Below are 18,670 nucleotides of genomic sequence, written 5' to 3' on the forward strand. Positions count from 1 at the left end.
TTCTTTGTTTTTTAAGGATGATATCAGCATAGTCAACAATGAAGGAACCAAATTTGAAAAATACTGATATTTAAATAAATCGCCCTCACTAAAAATAACCAAATGACACTAAAGAACTGTACAGTTATGAAAAGTATAATTTTATTTGCATCTAAATTTTATCAAAATAACCAGAAACAAAATATATTAAAAAAATGAATGTAATTTACCATACTTACTCAGTTTCATTCTAAACTCGGTAGGGTTGTGATTTTTATTTTGACTGCTATAATATATGCTGCCATTGCTAAAACGCCTTAACAAAACTTTTAGTTTAAACTTTAAAAGTTTTTTTTTTCTCTCTCTCTCTATCTCTATCTCTATCTCTCTCTATCTATCTCTCTCTCTATCTCTCTCTCTCTATCTCTCTATCTCTCTCTCTCTCTCTCTCTATCTCTCTCTCTCTATCTCTCTCTCTCTATCTCTCTCTCTCTATCTCTCTCTCTCTCTCTCTCTCTCTCTCTCTCTAAAATTGATAAAATTTGGATGTAAACAAAAAATTAACTTTTGGAGGCTATTAGTCATCTCGTACTGTACCAAAGAAAGTGCATTTTGATTTATAAACAAAGCTTTAAAAATATTTACAATATTAAAATAATGTAGTGTAATTGTTTCTAAATAGAACTTGGATTTTGAACTCCTGGCATTTTTTCTGTCTCCTCTCATAAATTTGGTTGTTAGCCAAGCATGAATTAAGGTTGAAAAGGTCATGTTTGGAGGAGGGAAGCACTAGATATTTTCTTGGTGTTTTTCAGTCTCTCTACACTGTACTCTCTCCCTCTTTACCCCTCAGACATTACTCATGTGTTGTATCCTTTATGCAATGCTACCCACCCCACCCCACCCACCTCTACTTTCACTTTTCCTTTCTGTTGGTCTAATGAGAAAGCTGACATAGGATTCTTATTCATCAGTTGCCTTTTTCTCTCCCCTCCCTCTTCTTACAGCCTAGTTATCTATGTAACAACATGAATCTAACTTTGCCAGGCTGTAAAAGCTTCACTCAATTCGCAATATTTTAAAAGAGGGGGCTCAAAAGAAATTTCTTAATTCTGAGTAATCACTGCTAACTAAATCACCCCTCCCCTTTCAAGGGTGGGGCTAAAAATCAAATTTAATCTTTATTGATTTTTTTTTTTTTTTAATTTAAAAAATTAAAAAAAAAAAAAAAAATCTCTATTTTAAGTTTTGCATTAAAACTAGCACACTTTCCTGTGTTGCCTGATCGTAAAATATTAAATATATTTCAATTTATGCAGATTTCATATTTATTATGGAGACAATTCTGTTGATTATTATATTGTACCAAATATAGTGGTTTCAAGTTCAAGAAATGACTTTGATGCTATCAGCTAGAACCAAAACCATTAGCTATCAGATTAGTACTGTATTTAAACACCTATGTGTTAGTTATGATATTGAATCCGATGATTCTTTACAGTAAAATAATGCAGGCATCTTACCTAGATTTAAATGTGAAACACACACACACACACACACACACACACACACACACACACACACACACACAGCTTCTAGCAAGATGCCCGGATGGTCCAGAGTTCTATAATTAAGACTATGTCCATTCAATCATCTCATAATTTTAAATCTATACTCCTATAATTTTTATTTATTTTTTTTGTATATTGATATTCATTTTAAAAACCCTTTTTTTCTATTTAGGTATTTATTTGCTTCTCCATAGAAAGCAAATGTTAATGAAGGCCGTTTTTTTTGGGGGGGGGGGGGGGGGCTCCTCAACAAGGGCAAAAAGGAGGCACTCTGGCACTATCCTCAAAAAATAGTAATTGTCTCCGTATGAAGGGTTTCCCCTACATGGACCAAGGACCAATTAACTTAAGTGGAGCATCAGAACAGATACTGCACTTTAAGATATTAAATCTTTTATTCAGGCTAAAAAGTTCAACATGAACAAAAACTTGGACACAAGGCCAACTCAAAAGGCGGGGGGGGGGGTCATTGGTCATCCTTGTCACTCCAGAACTAAACAAGTTTCTCTTAGCTAGTATCTTCTTCCACTATAATACCGCATCGCTCCTTCATATGGGGGGGGGGGATACATCCTACTTAGCAGCTAATTGTTTAAAAACGTTTTTTATTAATGTGTAAAAAAAGATACAATAATTCATTTGTGTCAAGGGCGGGGAGAAGAAAAAATACAACAATGGTTAGTAGGACACTCCCAACCCCGTCTATTTGATAAACCACCTGTTTCACTTTGGTTTGTAAAGGAACCTGAGCTCCTACAGGACTGTCTGCGAGACAGTGGAGACTCCCTCTAGATGGGAAGAAATGCAGAGAAGAAAAATCGGTGGATGAGAGGGAGGGGTGAAAAGAAAAATTGCATTTAGGAGGGGTGGGTGGGGGTGGAGCACTTACTTGGTTAACTAAAAAGCTAAAGACACACTTAATGCACATCTAGGCAGAGAACACATATTCAAATTGTGCTTCTTTTTCTTTTTGTACACAGACTTGCTACATGTACCCAGCTTCTGTCAAATACGGCACGAGGCAGCCTTTTTCTATCACATCTGATCTTAAACTGTAGTTGGTGTTTAAAGAAAGCGATCAGATCTTGATCAGGAAAAGGACACCTTGCAGTCACAATGTCCAAATCACCATTCTCACTGCGGTCAGGATTGTAATATAGACCATTTGTCTTTTCTGGTCTAACGGTGGCCTAATATTGTCAACATTGGATACAGTAATCGGGCAAGAATGCTTGGGATCGTTACGAGCCGTCACTTTGCTGACATATGACCATTACCGTTGGAGTTTGCAGTAATTAAAGAAAATGTGATCAGTCATTTCTACAGACATTGTTCTGCAACAGGCACAAGTAAGCGACTCCAAAAAACAGGAACTGCATTGTATGTTGAGGTGAAGTGCATTTCTGGCCAATCGCCAGGTCAGAACTCCAAATTGTTCAGATTACTCTAACATGGTGCCCAACTCCACACAGAGCGGATTTCACTCTGCTGCCAACCCAAATGCACGCGAAGCAAGTCATCGGCAGACCCCTCACTAGATCCCTGTGGAGTTCCCTACAGTTAGCAGTCACGAGGTCGCTGAACCTTGGTAGTCATTTTAGTGCAGCTTGGCACTCTTTTAGGAAGGCAGATTCTCCCCACGGCCTGCGACTGCTCTTGACAGAGGAGTTGAGAACAAGGTCGGGAAAGGCGGCAGTAATTGCGGCGTGCCAAGGTTGATTTTCTTACATATAGTGGCTCAGGAAGGCCAACCTTTGGCTAAATTGTCATGAAGGAACGATTTTTTGCTACCCCTCCCTGTAGAAAAGTGCCCAGTCGAGGGTGAAGGAATTAATGTTTTTAGCCAATTTTTCGATATGCCGTCCGAAGGGTCGAGCTTCAAAACGATACCGATCTCGTGAAAATCCGTTGCCTCTGTCGAAAGTTTTAGGTAGACATGCATACATTTAAACAGATTTTTGCCCTTTATATTAAAGATTCCCTTCAACAAATGAAACAGGTGGGAGTATTGGTCTAATTGATTAAATTGTTACTTGTGAAATCTGTTCTACTTGGCTCAAATCACTAATATTGGACTGTAACTTACATACAGTGAGAAGACTCTGTTTTGGATGAAACTTTTAAATCTACTGTCCCAGAATGGCAGTATTTGCGAGAGTACCATTTGCGAGTTAAAATTTTCAGTATGAAACTACATTACATTGTGTACGCATGAATCAAAACTCCATGAATGATTGTTTGAAGCCTGCAAACTTTTATTCAAAAAATCTTGGAATTTGGCTTACTCTAATCCTAATCTATTATACTGAGTTTTTTTTTTTTTTTTTTTGTCCAATATTTGCTGAAACATATAGTATTGGAATTGAGTTGTTTGAGAGGGAAAAGGGATTTTTCTAATTATCTGAAAAGGTCACTGACCTCTTTGTTGATTCAACCACTCTAATATTTCTTAAGCATTTAGAGAATGAGTGATGACTTCAGTGTCACCATCTAATTTACATATGTGTATCCTTGCAGTATTAAGATATCCTAGTGTTACTGACCAATATATCATGGATATTTTTAGTAGGCTGTAAACTGTTTTTCTGACTCTTTAAACACTCAGTCTAATTTTAAACCAGCACCGGTAAACATTTTTTTTACCTTCACTCCTTCCTTTTTCATGCATTTTTTTTTTTCTGCTATCTTCATCTAAACACTCGCAGTTTAATTTTATCTTTTTATCAAACTTATGAACACCTTGATGTTTTGCATCACTTTATTGTTTAAGTATTCTGTTCATTCTTGTAACTGCTGATTTAGTCTTGACTAATTTTCAGGAGAGATGGTCAAACCTTATAGGTTATATTACCAAGTATGTTCTCTTCAGTCACAGATTTTTGCTAGTAAATGTAATGTTTACTTTAAATTTTAAATGTAGAATTTAAAAAAAAAAATATGCAGAAACTCATTTGGATTTTATTGATTTTTCAAGTTTTATAATTAACTAGCAAGTGTTCCCAGTGCAAAAATGTGACTCCTTTCTATTAAAACTTGTTTCTTTCTCTTTCCTTCTCCCTACCCCCTTTTTCTAAACTGACAACTCGTTTTTATCGATTCCTTGAGAAATTAGTAGATGCATGGGAATTACATGTTTGATTATATATTTAAAAAAAAAAAAAAGAAGCTTAGTAGGAAATCTTACTGGAAAACCAACGAAGGCCATCAACTCCCCATATTTCCTCCTATAACACAGAACAAGCTAGGTAACATACAAATATCCGTGCATGAGGTCGCCAAGCTAATCAAGAACCTTGATTCCAGTAAAGCAACTGGCCCTGACGGCATCCCAATTATAGTGTTATAGTGTTAAAAAAGCTTCAACCAGAACTTGCTCCCATACTTACGAAACTGTTTAAGCGCTGCCTTAAGGAGAAGTGTTTTCCGACTCCCTGGAAGACCTCATCAGTTTGCCCTGTATTTAAGAATTCAGGTGATAAGTCATGTCCCTCTCAGTACAGACCAATAAGTCTCCTGTGTGTTATGAGTAAGTTGCTGGAATCCATATTAGAGAAATAGTCAACCACCTCAGCAGAAACAACCTTCTTAGTGACACACAATATGGTTTCCGCTCTGCAAGATCTACCGCAGATGTGCTGACGGTTATATCTCACAGGATTAGTGAATCTCTTGACAAAGGCTTCCTTTCTAGGGCAATTGCTCTTGACATATCAAAAGCTTTCGGCAAGGTATGGCATAAGGGTCTACTTCACAAGATTTCCAGCTACGGTATAACTGGAAATGTTTTCTCAATCATTAAATCATTTCTCTCCGATAGGCGAATAAGAGTAGTGGTTGATGGACAAAAATCAGAGGCCTGCAGTATTAATGCTGGAGTCCCTCGAGGTTCAATCCTGGGCCCAACTCTCTTTCTGATCTACATAAATGACCTCCCTAAACACATACTTAAATCATTCGTTGACATCTATGCTGATGACACGACCATCTACGGCAACACATCAAAGACTGTAAATGACAAAGTTCTCTCTGATCTCGAGCGCGTGGTTCAGTGGGGGAAGACGTGGCTGGTTACCTTTAATGCATCTAAAACCAAACTCCTATCCTTACATCATCAACGCTCTGATCCCCATCTGGCATCAATTGGGATGGATGGCTCTCGTCTGGGAGAGGCCCCGTGTTTTGACAAGCTTCTGGGTTTGACCTTTACTCCTGATCTGAAATGGAACACGTACATAAAGTCTGTTGCCAAGGTCGCTGGAAAAATGGTGAGATCCTTCTACCGCTCCAGAAGATATCTCACTACTGATGCAATTCTCTATCTATATAAAAGCCAAGTACGTCCAAGGATGGAATACTGCTGCCATATCTGGGCAGGAGCTGCTAAAAACAGCCTATCCTGCCTTGACAGAGTACAAAATAGACTTTCATGGCTTAGTGGGTGATGCCCTTTTCTCTACCTTGCAACCTCTCTCCCACAGAAGAGACGTTGCGAGCCTTTCCTTGTTTTATCGTTATTTCCATGGCAAGTGCTCGTCTGAACTCCAATCTTTGGTCCCCCCTCGCCAATCTTTCACGGAAAACACCCGTCTAGCCGAATCCACTGTGAAAAATTTCCCCCACTCTTTATCTGTGCCTAAATCAAAACGTAGATTCCATGAACAAAGCTTCTTTCTTAGAACTGCACGCCTGTGGAACTCTGTTCCGTCTACCTGCTTCCTACCTGACTACAACTTGGATGTGTTCAAGTCCAACGTTAACAAATTCCTAATGAACCACCCCCTTAAGTAAACACTTCATCAAATCTCCACACTAACGTAATGTACTTGCAATAACCCTTATCCCTGAGTGGCTTCCGGGCCTTGATAAGTGGTGACCACTGTGTAAAAAAGAAAAAAAAAAAAAAAAAAAAACTCCTCCTGGCAAAATCTGCTAGTTCAGAATTTAAAAAAAAAAAAGTAATATTTTCTCAGTTTTAGATATTTATCAAAGGCAAAAACCAAGAAAATATCAACTCGGCAGGTATTTTTGTTGCTTTTAACTTAGCTGGACATACAAACATGCACAGAAAACTGCTCTTTATATTATAGCCTAGACGATCTGTGACTTGCATCATTGGTTCATCGGTGTATACATTTACTGCCATTGAGCAATTGAAGATATTTTAAAAGTATGTTTAAGTTTATGGAACCTGCAATAGATTTGAAGAATTTTAACCATTTGTAAAACATTCTTGTTTACAGTTTTTTTTGTGTCCTATTAATCGTTATCATATTTTACATGTTGGCATGTGTTGGACAGCTTTAAAGAATTAACTTCCAAACTAACCTGTCGCAGACTATATCTTTATCTGTTTTTCTCAAGTCAATTCTTATCACTTCCTTCTGTTTTCTTTGATCTTCCCTTATAAACTGGATCTGCTACCTTGCTGACACAAACTCTTATCCATTCTTTCCATGTAGCCATACCATTGAAGTTTTCTGCTCTGCACACATCTTCCTATACTGTCCACATTTAATTTTCTTCTGAGGTCATCAAATCTAAAGCTATCTTTAAGGCTCTCGTTATATATTGAATCCTTTTCATTTCTCTCCATTTAACACATTTCTTCAACCCTCATTAGCCAAGTTTTATTTCCATTTATCCTCACACTGCCTATATATACCTAATAGGCTTTTCTTGGTTAACAGTGGTAATACTCTGCTGGTTAGTACTGACATAAATACTTTGAACTTTATCCACTCTTAACTCTTGCAAACATTAATATCTGCTCCGAATGGTATCACCAACGTAATAAAACATCTGTTTCAATAGCTTCATTTACATATACTTAATCTACATCTAAATTCTCATCATCTTTACTGTCTTGAACTTTCATACAACTGACTTATTTCTCAACCTACCTGTGATTCCATTGTACTTCTCGTGCACCTAATGTTTGCAAGTACTATTAAATATTGAGTCATACTTTACTCCCTTTTCACAAAGTGGGCATCACTTTGCTCTTGGTAGCATTCACTTTCCATACTTTACTTTCAGTAGCATTCTTCCAGGTATTTAACAAACTGTCCATTGTTTTGGAGGCAAGTACTAAATCATCAGTAAAGTTACTGAAGTCCATGTTAAATAGAAGTGGTCAGTCACTTCAACAGAAACAACTTACTCAGTGATATGCAATATGGTTTCTGATGTGCTTACAGTAATATCTCACCAGGATTAGTGCATTTCTTGCCACAAGCCTTGTTTCTAGGGCAATTGCTCTTGGTATATAAAATTTTAATTCGCACACATTTTGGTAGGAGGAGCGTGCCTCGTTGTTGGCACATGGCTCTGCTGACATTTTGGGTGTACATTTTTTTTTTTTTTTTTTTTTTTTTAAGTTCCATCCTTGTAATGAAAGTATTTATAAACAGTACATTTGAGATAATTATTGCGCACAAATACTAATTTCCTTTCGCTTAACTTTTTTTTGTGGGGCGGGTAGGAGAGCCATGTGCCGAAAACAAGGCACTCTCCTCCCAGTAAAATTTAAAAAGGAGGCTTTTCTCTGCGAACAAGGGGGTAGTAAATTTTGGCCATCTTGAATTCTTACGACTCGTAAAAAGTTAATATTTGATATGAAATAAGGAGCGTTTAAAACTACTTTTAAACACAATAAATGATTTAGGTAGGTTGCAAAGTAACTTTTATAGCTAATGTTAATATTTCTTTGTTGTATATTTTAATTTTTGACCACGTTTTTGAATCTGTACAAACCTGAAAATGTTTATTTCATGTAGAAATGTTTTGTCTGAGGATGGGGGGTCAAGTAAAAATCTTGGTTTTGATGCTGTTTGTTAATCGCGCATGCGCAAACGGTTTTTTAGTTTCATTTTAAAAAGCTAAATTTGCAATGTGGTAACATGTGTTATGGTCTGATAATCGGTCTGCGTATGAACTTGAGTTTTGCAAGTTCGCACCCAGCAGCATTTTTTTCTTTTAATAACATAGTAAGATTGCACCGAAGTCCGGTTATTATTTATTTATTTATTTTTTTTGTGACTGGGCAATGCCGGGTGCTATTTAATGGCCCCCAAGCAATACTGGGAAGTCATGCTTGTTTTATATAGATAAGTGACCATCTTTGTTGTTTTTCACCAAAATATGAAATGAATTTAAAAAAAAAATTTTTATATACAAATAAAAGGAAAATGATTTACTGCCTGACAGATATACTATTTTTTTGGGAATGTGTGTGTATATGTATGTGTGTTGGTGGCCTGGCAAGGCCACAGGAGAGATAACCAAGCAAAAAATTCATCCCAAAGCAGCAAAACTAAAGCTAGCCTGCCAGGACACTACATATACAAATGTAGGCAAAGTTGGACATATTTTAATGGTTTGAAAATATAGGTTATTTTTTATCAATTGTCATAAAAATTTTAACCAAAGAAAAATATTATAATCTTCAAACCTGCAAATTTTCGTGTAGTTTTGACCCATAGAACCAAAGATATGAGCATTTCAATATTCAATTTAGTTAAAAGTATAGATGTATCCAGGGGAGACTAAAACTTGCTGATATGGTTTCAAATGATCTGAAATAACAGCAAGGGGAGACTCGATTCCAAATATTTCTCATATGTAATATCTCCCCTCTGGTTTTCATGCATAAATTTTAGTGTATAAAGATTATTTGATACTGGAAATATTTAAAGTCGTACCCTATTTTCAAAAGAGGGGAGATATTACATATGAGAAATATTTGGAATCAAGTCTCCCCTTGCTGTTATTTCAGATCATTTGAAACCATAGCAAGTTTTAGTCTCCCTTCCCTCAAGGCTAGAGGTTTTGGGGGAAGTGTGTATGTTTGTGGTGGGCGTGATTCTTAACTTGTATTGAGCTATGAAAGTGGCCCTGACTTGCCTCATTTTTGCCATAAACTAAAAGAATTAACTGAGATTATTGCATGTCTGAAATTTGCTAATTCGGGAGTTGCAACGAAGGAGAGTGAGAAAACGTTCAGTGATTGTGGACTGCATTATTTTAGATGCAATGTATATTAATCTGGGACAAAATTGAGCTTTAAGTCTTTTTGTGAAGTGTGTTAGCAGTGTCCTGATTAAGTTTCAACCTCTTTTCAAAGCTGAATCATCTTTTTCAGGAAAACTTCCTAAAAGATGAAGCTTGCTACGGAGATGGAATGGCCTGGAAGTATCAAATACTACACCTTGAAGACTGGCAATGTCAACTGGAAGGGTGGCAAACTTCTCTTGAAACAAACAAATAATGTTTGGTATGGTGAAGTGATGCTCAAATCTAATGAGGTTTGCCCAGCTCTTTCTTTTAAGGTGAGTTAGGCATTTTCTTGCTAAAACTAGTGTTGGGATGATTATTCAGAATCAGAAAGATCGGAACTTGGGGGGTATTGGAATTGTGGAAATTTGTGCCTTATTTTACAATGCCAAAAGCAATTATTTTATCAGATTGACAAAGTTCTTGCAGTTTTTAACTTTCAAATTCAGGTGAACATATCTCAACTCTAACAAAAATTAATTTATCCAAATAAGTACCATCAGAATCAACACACTTTTGCCAACGCAAATATGCCAGTAATGTAAAAATCTTACGTTCTAGTGCTGATGAAGTCACTGAAGGTGTTTTTAATATCGCTTGAGTTTTTAAAGCATTTCTCACGCAGAAAGTTGCCGAGAAGCTTGAAAAGGTGGTAGTCGGTAGGTGAAAGTATGGCTGATGAGGCAGTTTTGTAGCCCAATTTATTCAACTTTTGCAGGGTCAGTTTAGCAACATGCGGTAGCGTATTAAGAGAATTGGACCTTTTCTGTTGACTGGGTGTTCAAATTTCTCATGTGTTTCATCTATTTGTTAACAGCAAGGTTGCAGAGTCAGAGGGAGTCGAAGTCGAATTTCTAATAGTACTGGGAGTCTGAGTCTGAAATTTTTATTTGACTAAGACCAATAAATTTTTTATCTTTATTCATTTTTTTTTTTATTTGGTTTTACCAGTTGCACAATTTAGCAGTTTTTGTATGGTTTTGCTTTTTATTTTTGGAGATATATTTTGTACTGTGCTGCAATGCTTCTACTTCAAGATATTTTGGTCCATCAGATCACTGCAAATCGTGTCTGGACAGCTGTTTTGGGTGTGACATCATCGGGACTGGGGAGTCAGAACTCTGAGCATCCGACACCTATATTTATTTATTTATTTTAAAAAAATTTTATTTTTTTATCGAATTGACTTCTATTTAAAAAAAAATTAAATATTTTTATATAATTCCCTGATTTTATGTCACGGCGTAAAAGTAGCGTCAATTTGGATTGATCCTTCATTTGCTTATTCTTGAAATATGACATTATTTTCAGAGGATCACCTTTTAGTTATTTCACACACATTTAAAAAATAATCTCTGTACATAAAGCTTCTATCTTTACATCAACGTTCTGATCCCCATCTGGCATCAATTGAAATGAATGGCTCTCGTCTTGGGGAGGCTTCATGTTTTGACAAGCTTCTGGGCTTGACCTTTACTCCTGATCTAAAATGGAACACGTATATCAAATCTGTTGCCAAGGCCGCTGGAAAAATGGTGGGATCCTATTGATCCAGTAGATATCTCAATGCTGATGCAATTCTTTATCTATAGAAGAGCCAGGTACGTCCAAGGATGGAGTACTGTTGCCATATCTGGGCAGGAGCTGCTAGAAAGTACTTGTCCTGCCTTGATAGTTCAAAATAGACTTCTTAGCCTTATAGATGTCCTTTTCTCTTCCCGGCAACCTCTATCTCACAGAAGAGATATTGCGAGTTTCTCTGCTTTATCGTTATTTTCATAGCAAGTGTTCGACTGAGGTTCAATCTATGGTGCCACCTCGCCAAAGAAACACTCGTCTAGCTGAAAACACTATCAATAACCCCCCCCCCCACACACACACACACACTTTATCTGTGCCTAAACCTAAACGTATATTCTATGAACAAAGCTTCTTTCTTAGAAGTGCATACCTGTGGACCTCTTCAGTTTTCCTGACTACAATCTGATTGTCTTCAAGTCCTTAAATTAGACTTCAGCAAGGAGAGAACAGCTGATTGCATGTATAATGTTGGTTTTGGTTTGGCGAGGGATGACAGGAGCTATGTGATTACTTTATTCGAGAGGGTGATAAAGAAAACGGCAGGTAATATTAAACGTTTTTTGAGTGACCTACCTCAAAAAAATGTGACTTGGGATATTAAGATACAATAGAATATTTCCCTAACTTTTTCCACCGCAAAAAATGCTATTTTTGAGACGTCGGGTGAATTTTACCTACTCCGGCTCCTGGTCCATAAATTGGCCTCGACTCCGACTCGCCAACCCTGGACGTCACACAGGATCAATAAAAATTCTGTCTTTGAGTGAGATCGCTGTGGATTACATCTGATAACAATCGGATCGTAATCCCAAAGTTATCCAGTTCCTGAATTAAGTGGAGTTTGGCAATTGGATTAGTCCAGGATTGATCCAGAATTGCAATCTTATTCGAAAAAAAGAAAAACGGGCTTAAATCAATAAGAAGCAATGCATGCTACTATAACCCTTTATAGCTTTTTCCTGTTTTTCCTTTGATCCTCTTTCCATAAAGGCAATATTATCTTTTAAAAAATTTCTTCTGACGAGAAGTGTTTGGCTTCAAAATGCCATGGCCTAAAAAGGTTTCCACTATCCCTAAATATTGTATTCCCTTTTGAACTGATAGCATAAAAAAATTTCATTATAAATTTTTTATTTTTTTATCTTAACTTATTCTATAAAGTTGGTTGAGTGTATGTTAAACATAGAAATATATATGAAAAGTATTTATTTGCTGACTAGTTGTGGAAAGCCGGTATATAGATCTGCAGAATAGATTTCTACATAGGAGTCGAAGATATCAAAGGAGTCTTACGTTAGCATTCTAAGAGTCAGACTTTTACCATCTGACTCTGCAACTCTGGTTGACAGTGCTTCTGTGCTGTAATGCTTTCACCTGCATTCAAAAAAGCTAATGGATAAAACTATTGTAAACCAATAAACAGTCAGCATGACCTTTTTGGTGCAACTCTGACTTCGGAATGTTTTGTGGAGCTTTGTTAGTATCTAACCATTGAGCTGAGTGTCGCCGGTTGTCGTAATCGTCATATACGTTAGATCTAATTTCTCTAGCAGTTGTGCATGGATTGGCTTCAACTAAGGCTCTTAATTGAATGTTGTGAACATCCAATGGCTGATCACTATACTAATCAAAACTCGTCGCTACCATGAAATTTAAACCACCATCCATTGTGCTGTGCATTCAGTGGTGGTTCCTGGGCCAAACGCTTCATTGATATCGTGAACTGTTTCAGCAACTTTTCGGCCTAGTTTGAATTGAAACAAGAAAATTGTGCAAATTTGCTCTTTTTCCATCTTGTATTTAACGTTCTAAAACAATTCTAATTTAAACAATTAGATAAAGCAAAAAATATTCTTTAAAATAATATATATAAAGTGAAGTTATAACAAAAACTTATTTTAAAATAAATAATTTGAAATAAAAAAAAAAAAAATTCCGCAAGAACCTTCTTGCCAACCTAATATTTTTGTTTTAAAACTTGATTTTGGGTATGTTTTACAACCCACAAATATTTGAAAAAGTAATAAATTATATAAATGTTATTGGTTTTAGCTTTGAAACGTTTATCTGGTTTGAAAAACGGTGTTGAGCGTTACATGAGAACAAGAAAAATGGCCGTGAATTGATACTTAAATATTTAGTTTTGGTAGCTTAAAAATAAAAAATTTGTACAAAATCTATATCTATAAAAAAGGAAAATGTCTGTGTACATTTCTCTACACAATAACTATTAATTATTGGTCTACAGACTCTGGATTTGACATGCTAAGATTTGTGAAAATCTTTTTGATCGGTTTTCAGCCAGAAATTTGTCTATTAAGAGGTCAAAGTTCAACGATTTGACCTTTGAGAACTCTACCAAACTCCTCCGCCAATTTTGGGTCTAAACACTTGAAATTTTAGATAAAGGTTCTTTGGACATGGATCTAGTTTTATAATTTGATTTGAGTCCAAAACAATAAATGTTAAAGGGGTCAAAGTTAATAAAAATTGACCTATGCGGTCTCTATCAAATTACTCAACCAATTTTTTCTCTGAATATTTGAAATTTTACATGAAGTGTATTCAGACATAGGGCAAGTAATCTAATCGGATTTTGGCCGAAAATTTGGCTGTCAAAGTTCAAAAGATTTTACATTTGCGGTCTCTAGCAAACTATTCAGCCAATTTTGAGTCTAAACATTTCAAATTTTAAATAAAGGATACTCAGAAATGCAGCAAGCTTTTTAATCAATCTTTGGGTGAAAGTTTTGCTGCCAAGAGGTCAAGGTTGAAATAGTTGATCTTTGCAGACTCTACCAAACTCCTCCGCCAATGTTACGTATAAACAATTGAAATTTTGTATGTTACTTGGACATGGGTCAAGCATTTTAATTTAATTTGAGCCCAAAACAAATGTTATGAGGTAAAAATTGGTCAAAGTTTTAAAAAATTTGACGTCTACGGTCTCTACCAACTTTTCTCTATGGTAGTTAAGGAAACCTATTATAAAGAAAAGCATTACCGTACATATTGACACTTAAAGTTATGAACAGTATATAGGGCCCGAGCCAAGCCGGGCGGAACTGCTAGTACTGTTAGAAACCCTCCTAATATGTATTACCATGGCATATTGAGTAGGTTTCTAACTGTTTTGCTTTATTTTTAAGTCATTTCCAAAACTTCAAATATTGGTGTCAATTTGTAGCCATTTTTCTTGTTTTCGCATAATGCTTGACACTAGATGTTTTTCAAGTGAGTAAAATTGCTAAAAACTTATCCAAATAGGTAGAAGAGCTTGCTTTTGATAACATTTCTTATATATTTGAATCTTTGACTTTTTTTTTTTAATCTCTGGATTGCAAAACAAAATCCTTAATTTTACATGGCTCGTATTAATGATGAAATTAAAAATATTACAAGTAAAACTAAAATCTATAGATCATCTCCACAAGTATAATTGTATGTTTGGAAAAGTATAACTCCATTTTTAGAAATTTAAAATAATTTTGAATCAAGAAATTTAGAACAGAATCAGCAATTGTATCGAATCTAGGGAAAATATTGGAATTTAAAAAAAAAAAAAAAAAATGATACTACTATTCTCATCTTGGGCATTATTTGCACAGTATTTCGGCCAAAGTAACTTCACATCTTTAGGTGGGTCTTGTCAATTGTGTGTGGGGGTAGCGTAGGTCAAAAACCTTAGGAATCTCCATGGAATTTTGAACGATTTCAGTTTGATAAGATACTCCAAGGGGTCGGAGGCTGAAATGTGAGAATAACGATAGAGATGAGAACAGTTGTTAGACTAATACAAATTATCAATCTGTATCTCAGAAATTCAGAAACCTGATTTTTTTTCTTTTTATTTTCTATATTGATAATGTACTTAAGAGTACCTGTTTTGGAGGGGGGGGGCTGTCGCCCCAAGTAAAGCATTTTTTGATGATCATTCAAGATTGTTATTACTAGTTTGTTCCAGATTAAGTAATTTTCTAAAACTCTAGTAAAGCATATTGCTAATAACATTGTACAACAATAACAAATACAAATTAGTCGGAATCAAAGTTTGATTTGTCGGCTTAAATGTCATTTAGGTCCAAGTTTCAAAATCTATCTTTTTTTAATTTCCTATTTTTATTTTGTATCTAGTTGATTCGATCCTCGCTCAAACGAATTATCTGTAAGAAGCGGCTTGTCTTGGAGTTTTTCGATGGCCTTATGATACAGTTTAATCCGAACGCAGACCTTCTGGAAAAAGTATCCAGTTTTTTTGAAGACTGGAAGAATAATTCGACCTCTCCAAAGTGTAAGTTTTTTATTTTTTTATTAATTTATTTTTTTTAATTTGTTAAATATTAGTTTGAAAATATGTAACCCCCTTTCAGCTTTCAATTTTTAGCCAGATTTTTTTTTTTTTTTTTTTTTTTTTTACCGATCCTGATCGTTTGCGCTTTCCACCAGATGTCACTTTAACTTTTGACAAACTTTTTGAAAACAGATCCACTTTTTATTCAAGCCGAGGAATAATGTAAAATCAACAGGTACAACTTGACAATTCTACAAATGCATCACAATTTTATTCAAATATTGTTCAGCCGTACAGATTATGTTTAAGAAGCCAATTTCTTCTGTAGAAAATGAATTGTCATTGGCCTGTTTAACCAAAGTGTACATGATTTATGAAGATGTAGTTTTTATGTGGTCTTGCCACTTAGTGTTAGGGTATTTTTAAAAAAAAATTTTTATAAATATGTATATAACAAAGTTTTAAGCATTAAGATCTCCCCCATCCCAAATAAAAAATCCACCAAATTTATCTCAGTTTTTAACGGCCATGGATGACTAGAAGAGCTCATTTGTATTAAATTTCACATAATTAATTCATCTCTATTTTACCACACACATCCATAAAAATTTTCTTATTTAAATTTTCAAATATTAAACAAAAATTTTTTAAATGAAGTATATTCTGAGAGTTTGACTATTCACAGGAAAATTTGACTATTTAAAAAATGATATTTATAAATTTACTTTAAAGATAACTAAAAAAAAAAAAAAACTTTATGGAATGCTTAATGAAAACCTAGGCTGACATGTTTACAATATCAGAAAGCAGCCTTCCAGAGTGAGCAAAGATCTAAGCAATCATATAACAAATTTCGTTTTGCCTATTGTCTAGAAGTGTTAATACAAATAAAATGGATACAGTTTAACGTCCTGTCCAGGACTTTTTTTTTATATAGAAATCTATATACATATAGGGCCGTGGAAAGGAAAAAAAAAAAATCTTGGACAAGACGTTAAACTGTATCCATTTTATTTGTGTTAACACTTCTAGAGGTTATGGGCCCAGCAAAATTTGAATTGTGGCAAGTTAAATTTCTATGATATCTACGAATCCAAAAGCTACACAAAGTACTTCAAACACAACCTGAAAACAGAAACGACCCCGACTTCATTGAAAAGAACTCAACTGTCTTTGCGGAATTAATACAGTGTTTAGATGACCGAAGTCTATCACTGGTAATGAGAGAAGCCCTGGACGATGGCTGCAAAGCATTAAACATATTGAGAGAGAGCATTATTTATCGAAAGGAAAACCCAAAATTATTTCTTTATACACTGATATATTATACTTTATATACTCTCTAAAACGAATGGAAGTCGAAACTATTACTGATTATATTATAAGAGCCAAAACGACTGCAAATTCTTTGAAACTGTCTGGTCAAGTTATAAGTGACAGTCTTAATTTCCATGGTCCTTAAGGGATTACCAAGTGATTTCAAGCCATTTACCACCGTGATAACCCAGAAAGAAAACCCCATGACTTTTAGCCAATTCAAGGTAGCACTCAGAAGTTACGAAGAAACTGAAAAAATGATCACAGAAAAAAAACGAATCCACAAATATCATGAAATTTAAAAATACACACATAAAAACACCAAAATTAAATTATACCCAGGCCAGGAATAAAAACCGCAACTTTGCCCAAAACAATTTTTCTCCTAATAAAGTACAAATATTATTTGCTATAATTGTGGATGACCTAATCACAAGAGTTTCCAATGTAGATACAGGACTCAAAATGGCGACTCCTTTAAAAATGTAGAGCTCTGTTAGCGAACATACATTTTTATTTTCGTGTACGTTTAATGCTTCAACAAACAATAATAATGTTCTTGTCAATTGTGGGGTCACGGCACATGTGATTACAAAGGAATCTGATTTTATCAATTTTGACCCCAACTTTAAGCCACAAAATCATTTTGTAGAACTAGCTGACGAGAGTCGAGTAAATGATATTGTTTTGAAAAGAGGCAATGCGAAAATCTCGCTAAAGAACAATAAAGGTGAACTGTTTCTGTATTCTAGAAAACGCTCTTCTAATCCCAAAATTTAAATAAAATATATTTTCTGTACAAGCTGCCACAAAACAAGGTGCAAATATAAACTTTAGCCCCAATAAATCAAAACTAGTATACCCGAATGGAACTGTATTCGACATTAAAGAAAATGGAAGACGCTATTATTTAAATAGCGTAGTCCCATTGAAAACCGCCTGCCATTATCTACAGACATGGCATAAAATTCTTGGACATTGCAATGTTCCTGATATCAAAAAGTTGCCGACTGTAGTTGATGGAATGAAAATACAAACATCAAAAAACTTCAACAGCGACGTCTGTACGCAAGGGAAAATGACAAACTATCAAAGCAAGATACCAGACAAAAAGGCCAAAAAAAATCCTATCAATGGTGCATTGTGACTTGAACGGTCCCGTGGAACTGATGGCCAGAGAACATTATAGATAAGTATTAAATTTCGTAGATGACCATTCAGGTTTAATAATGGTTTACTTTTTAAAGAACAAATCTGATACCCTGCTAGCAACTAAAAAATATCTAGCTGACATGGCTCCCTATGGCAAAGTCAAGTGTATTCGCTCTGATAACAGTACTGAATTCACCAATAAAGACTTTGAACTTTTACTAATTAACCATCATATTAGGCATGAAACATCAGCTCTTAGATCGCCACACCAAAACGGGACTGCTGAATGTGCGTGGCGGACACTTTTTGAAATGGCAAAATGCCTACTCATTGAATCAAAACTCCCTAAAAACCTCTGGATGTACGCACTTATGGCAGCAGCCTATATACGCAACAGGTGCTTTAACAAAACACTATCTAAAACTCCATATGAATCTTTCTGTGGTAAAAAAACAAATTTAAGTAGAATGCATATATTTGGTTCAACTTGCTTCGCATATATAGATAAAGAGTAAATTGAATATTAAAGCCGACAGAGGTATATTTCTTGGATACAATAAAAACAGTCCAGCCAATTTAGTATTTTTTCTAGAAAAAAAATAAAATAAAAAGAATCCGATGTGTAAAATTCACAGACACGTTTAATTTTACAGGCGAAAACCTGTCATATGAAGATGAAATTATGTTCCCTCAAATAATTAAAACAAATGGAGACAATAAAAATGAC

The 18,670-nt window shown here is 35.1% G+C and overlaps 1 protein-coding gene across 5 annotated transcripts in view; it reads left to right on the forward strand.

The window, feature by feature from the left end:
* LOC145291909 (ubiquitin carboxyl-terminal hydrolase 37-like) overlaps positions 1–18,670 on the forward strand; it is a 69,890-nt gene that overhangs the window by 11,928 nt on the left and 39,292 nt on the right. For all 5 annotated transcript variants that reach the window (XM_080137740.1, XM_080137745.1, XM_080137741.1 and 2 more), the window contains exons 2-3: positions 9,691–9,877; positions 15,318–15,474. In XM_080137740.1, coding sequence (XP_079993866.1) covers positions 9,707–9,877; positions 15,318–15,474 — 328 coding nt within the window. In that variant the 5' untranslated portion in view covers positions 9,691–9,706. The remainder of the gene's footprint in view (positions 1–9,690; positions 9,878–15,317; positions 15,475–18,670) is intronic.

This window comes from Euprymna scolopes, chromosome 13, assembly GCF_053919585.1.
Source record: "Euprymna scolopes isolate OS-2025 chromosome 13, ASM5391958v1, whole genome shotgun sequence".
Classification (NCBI taxonomy): Eukaryota; Metazoa; Mollusca; class Cephalopoda; order Sepiida; family Sepiolidae; genus Euprymna; species Euprymna scolopes.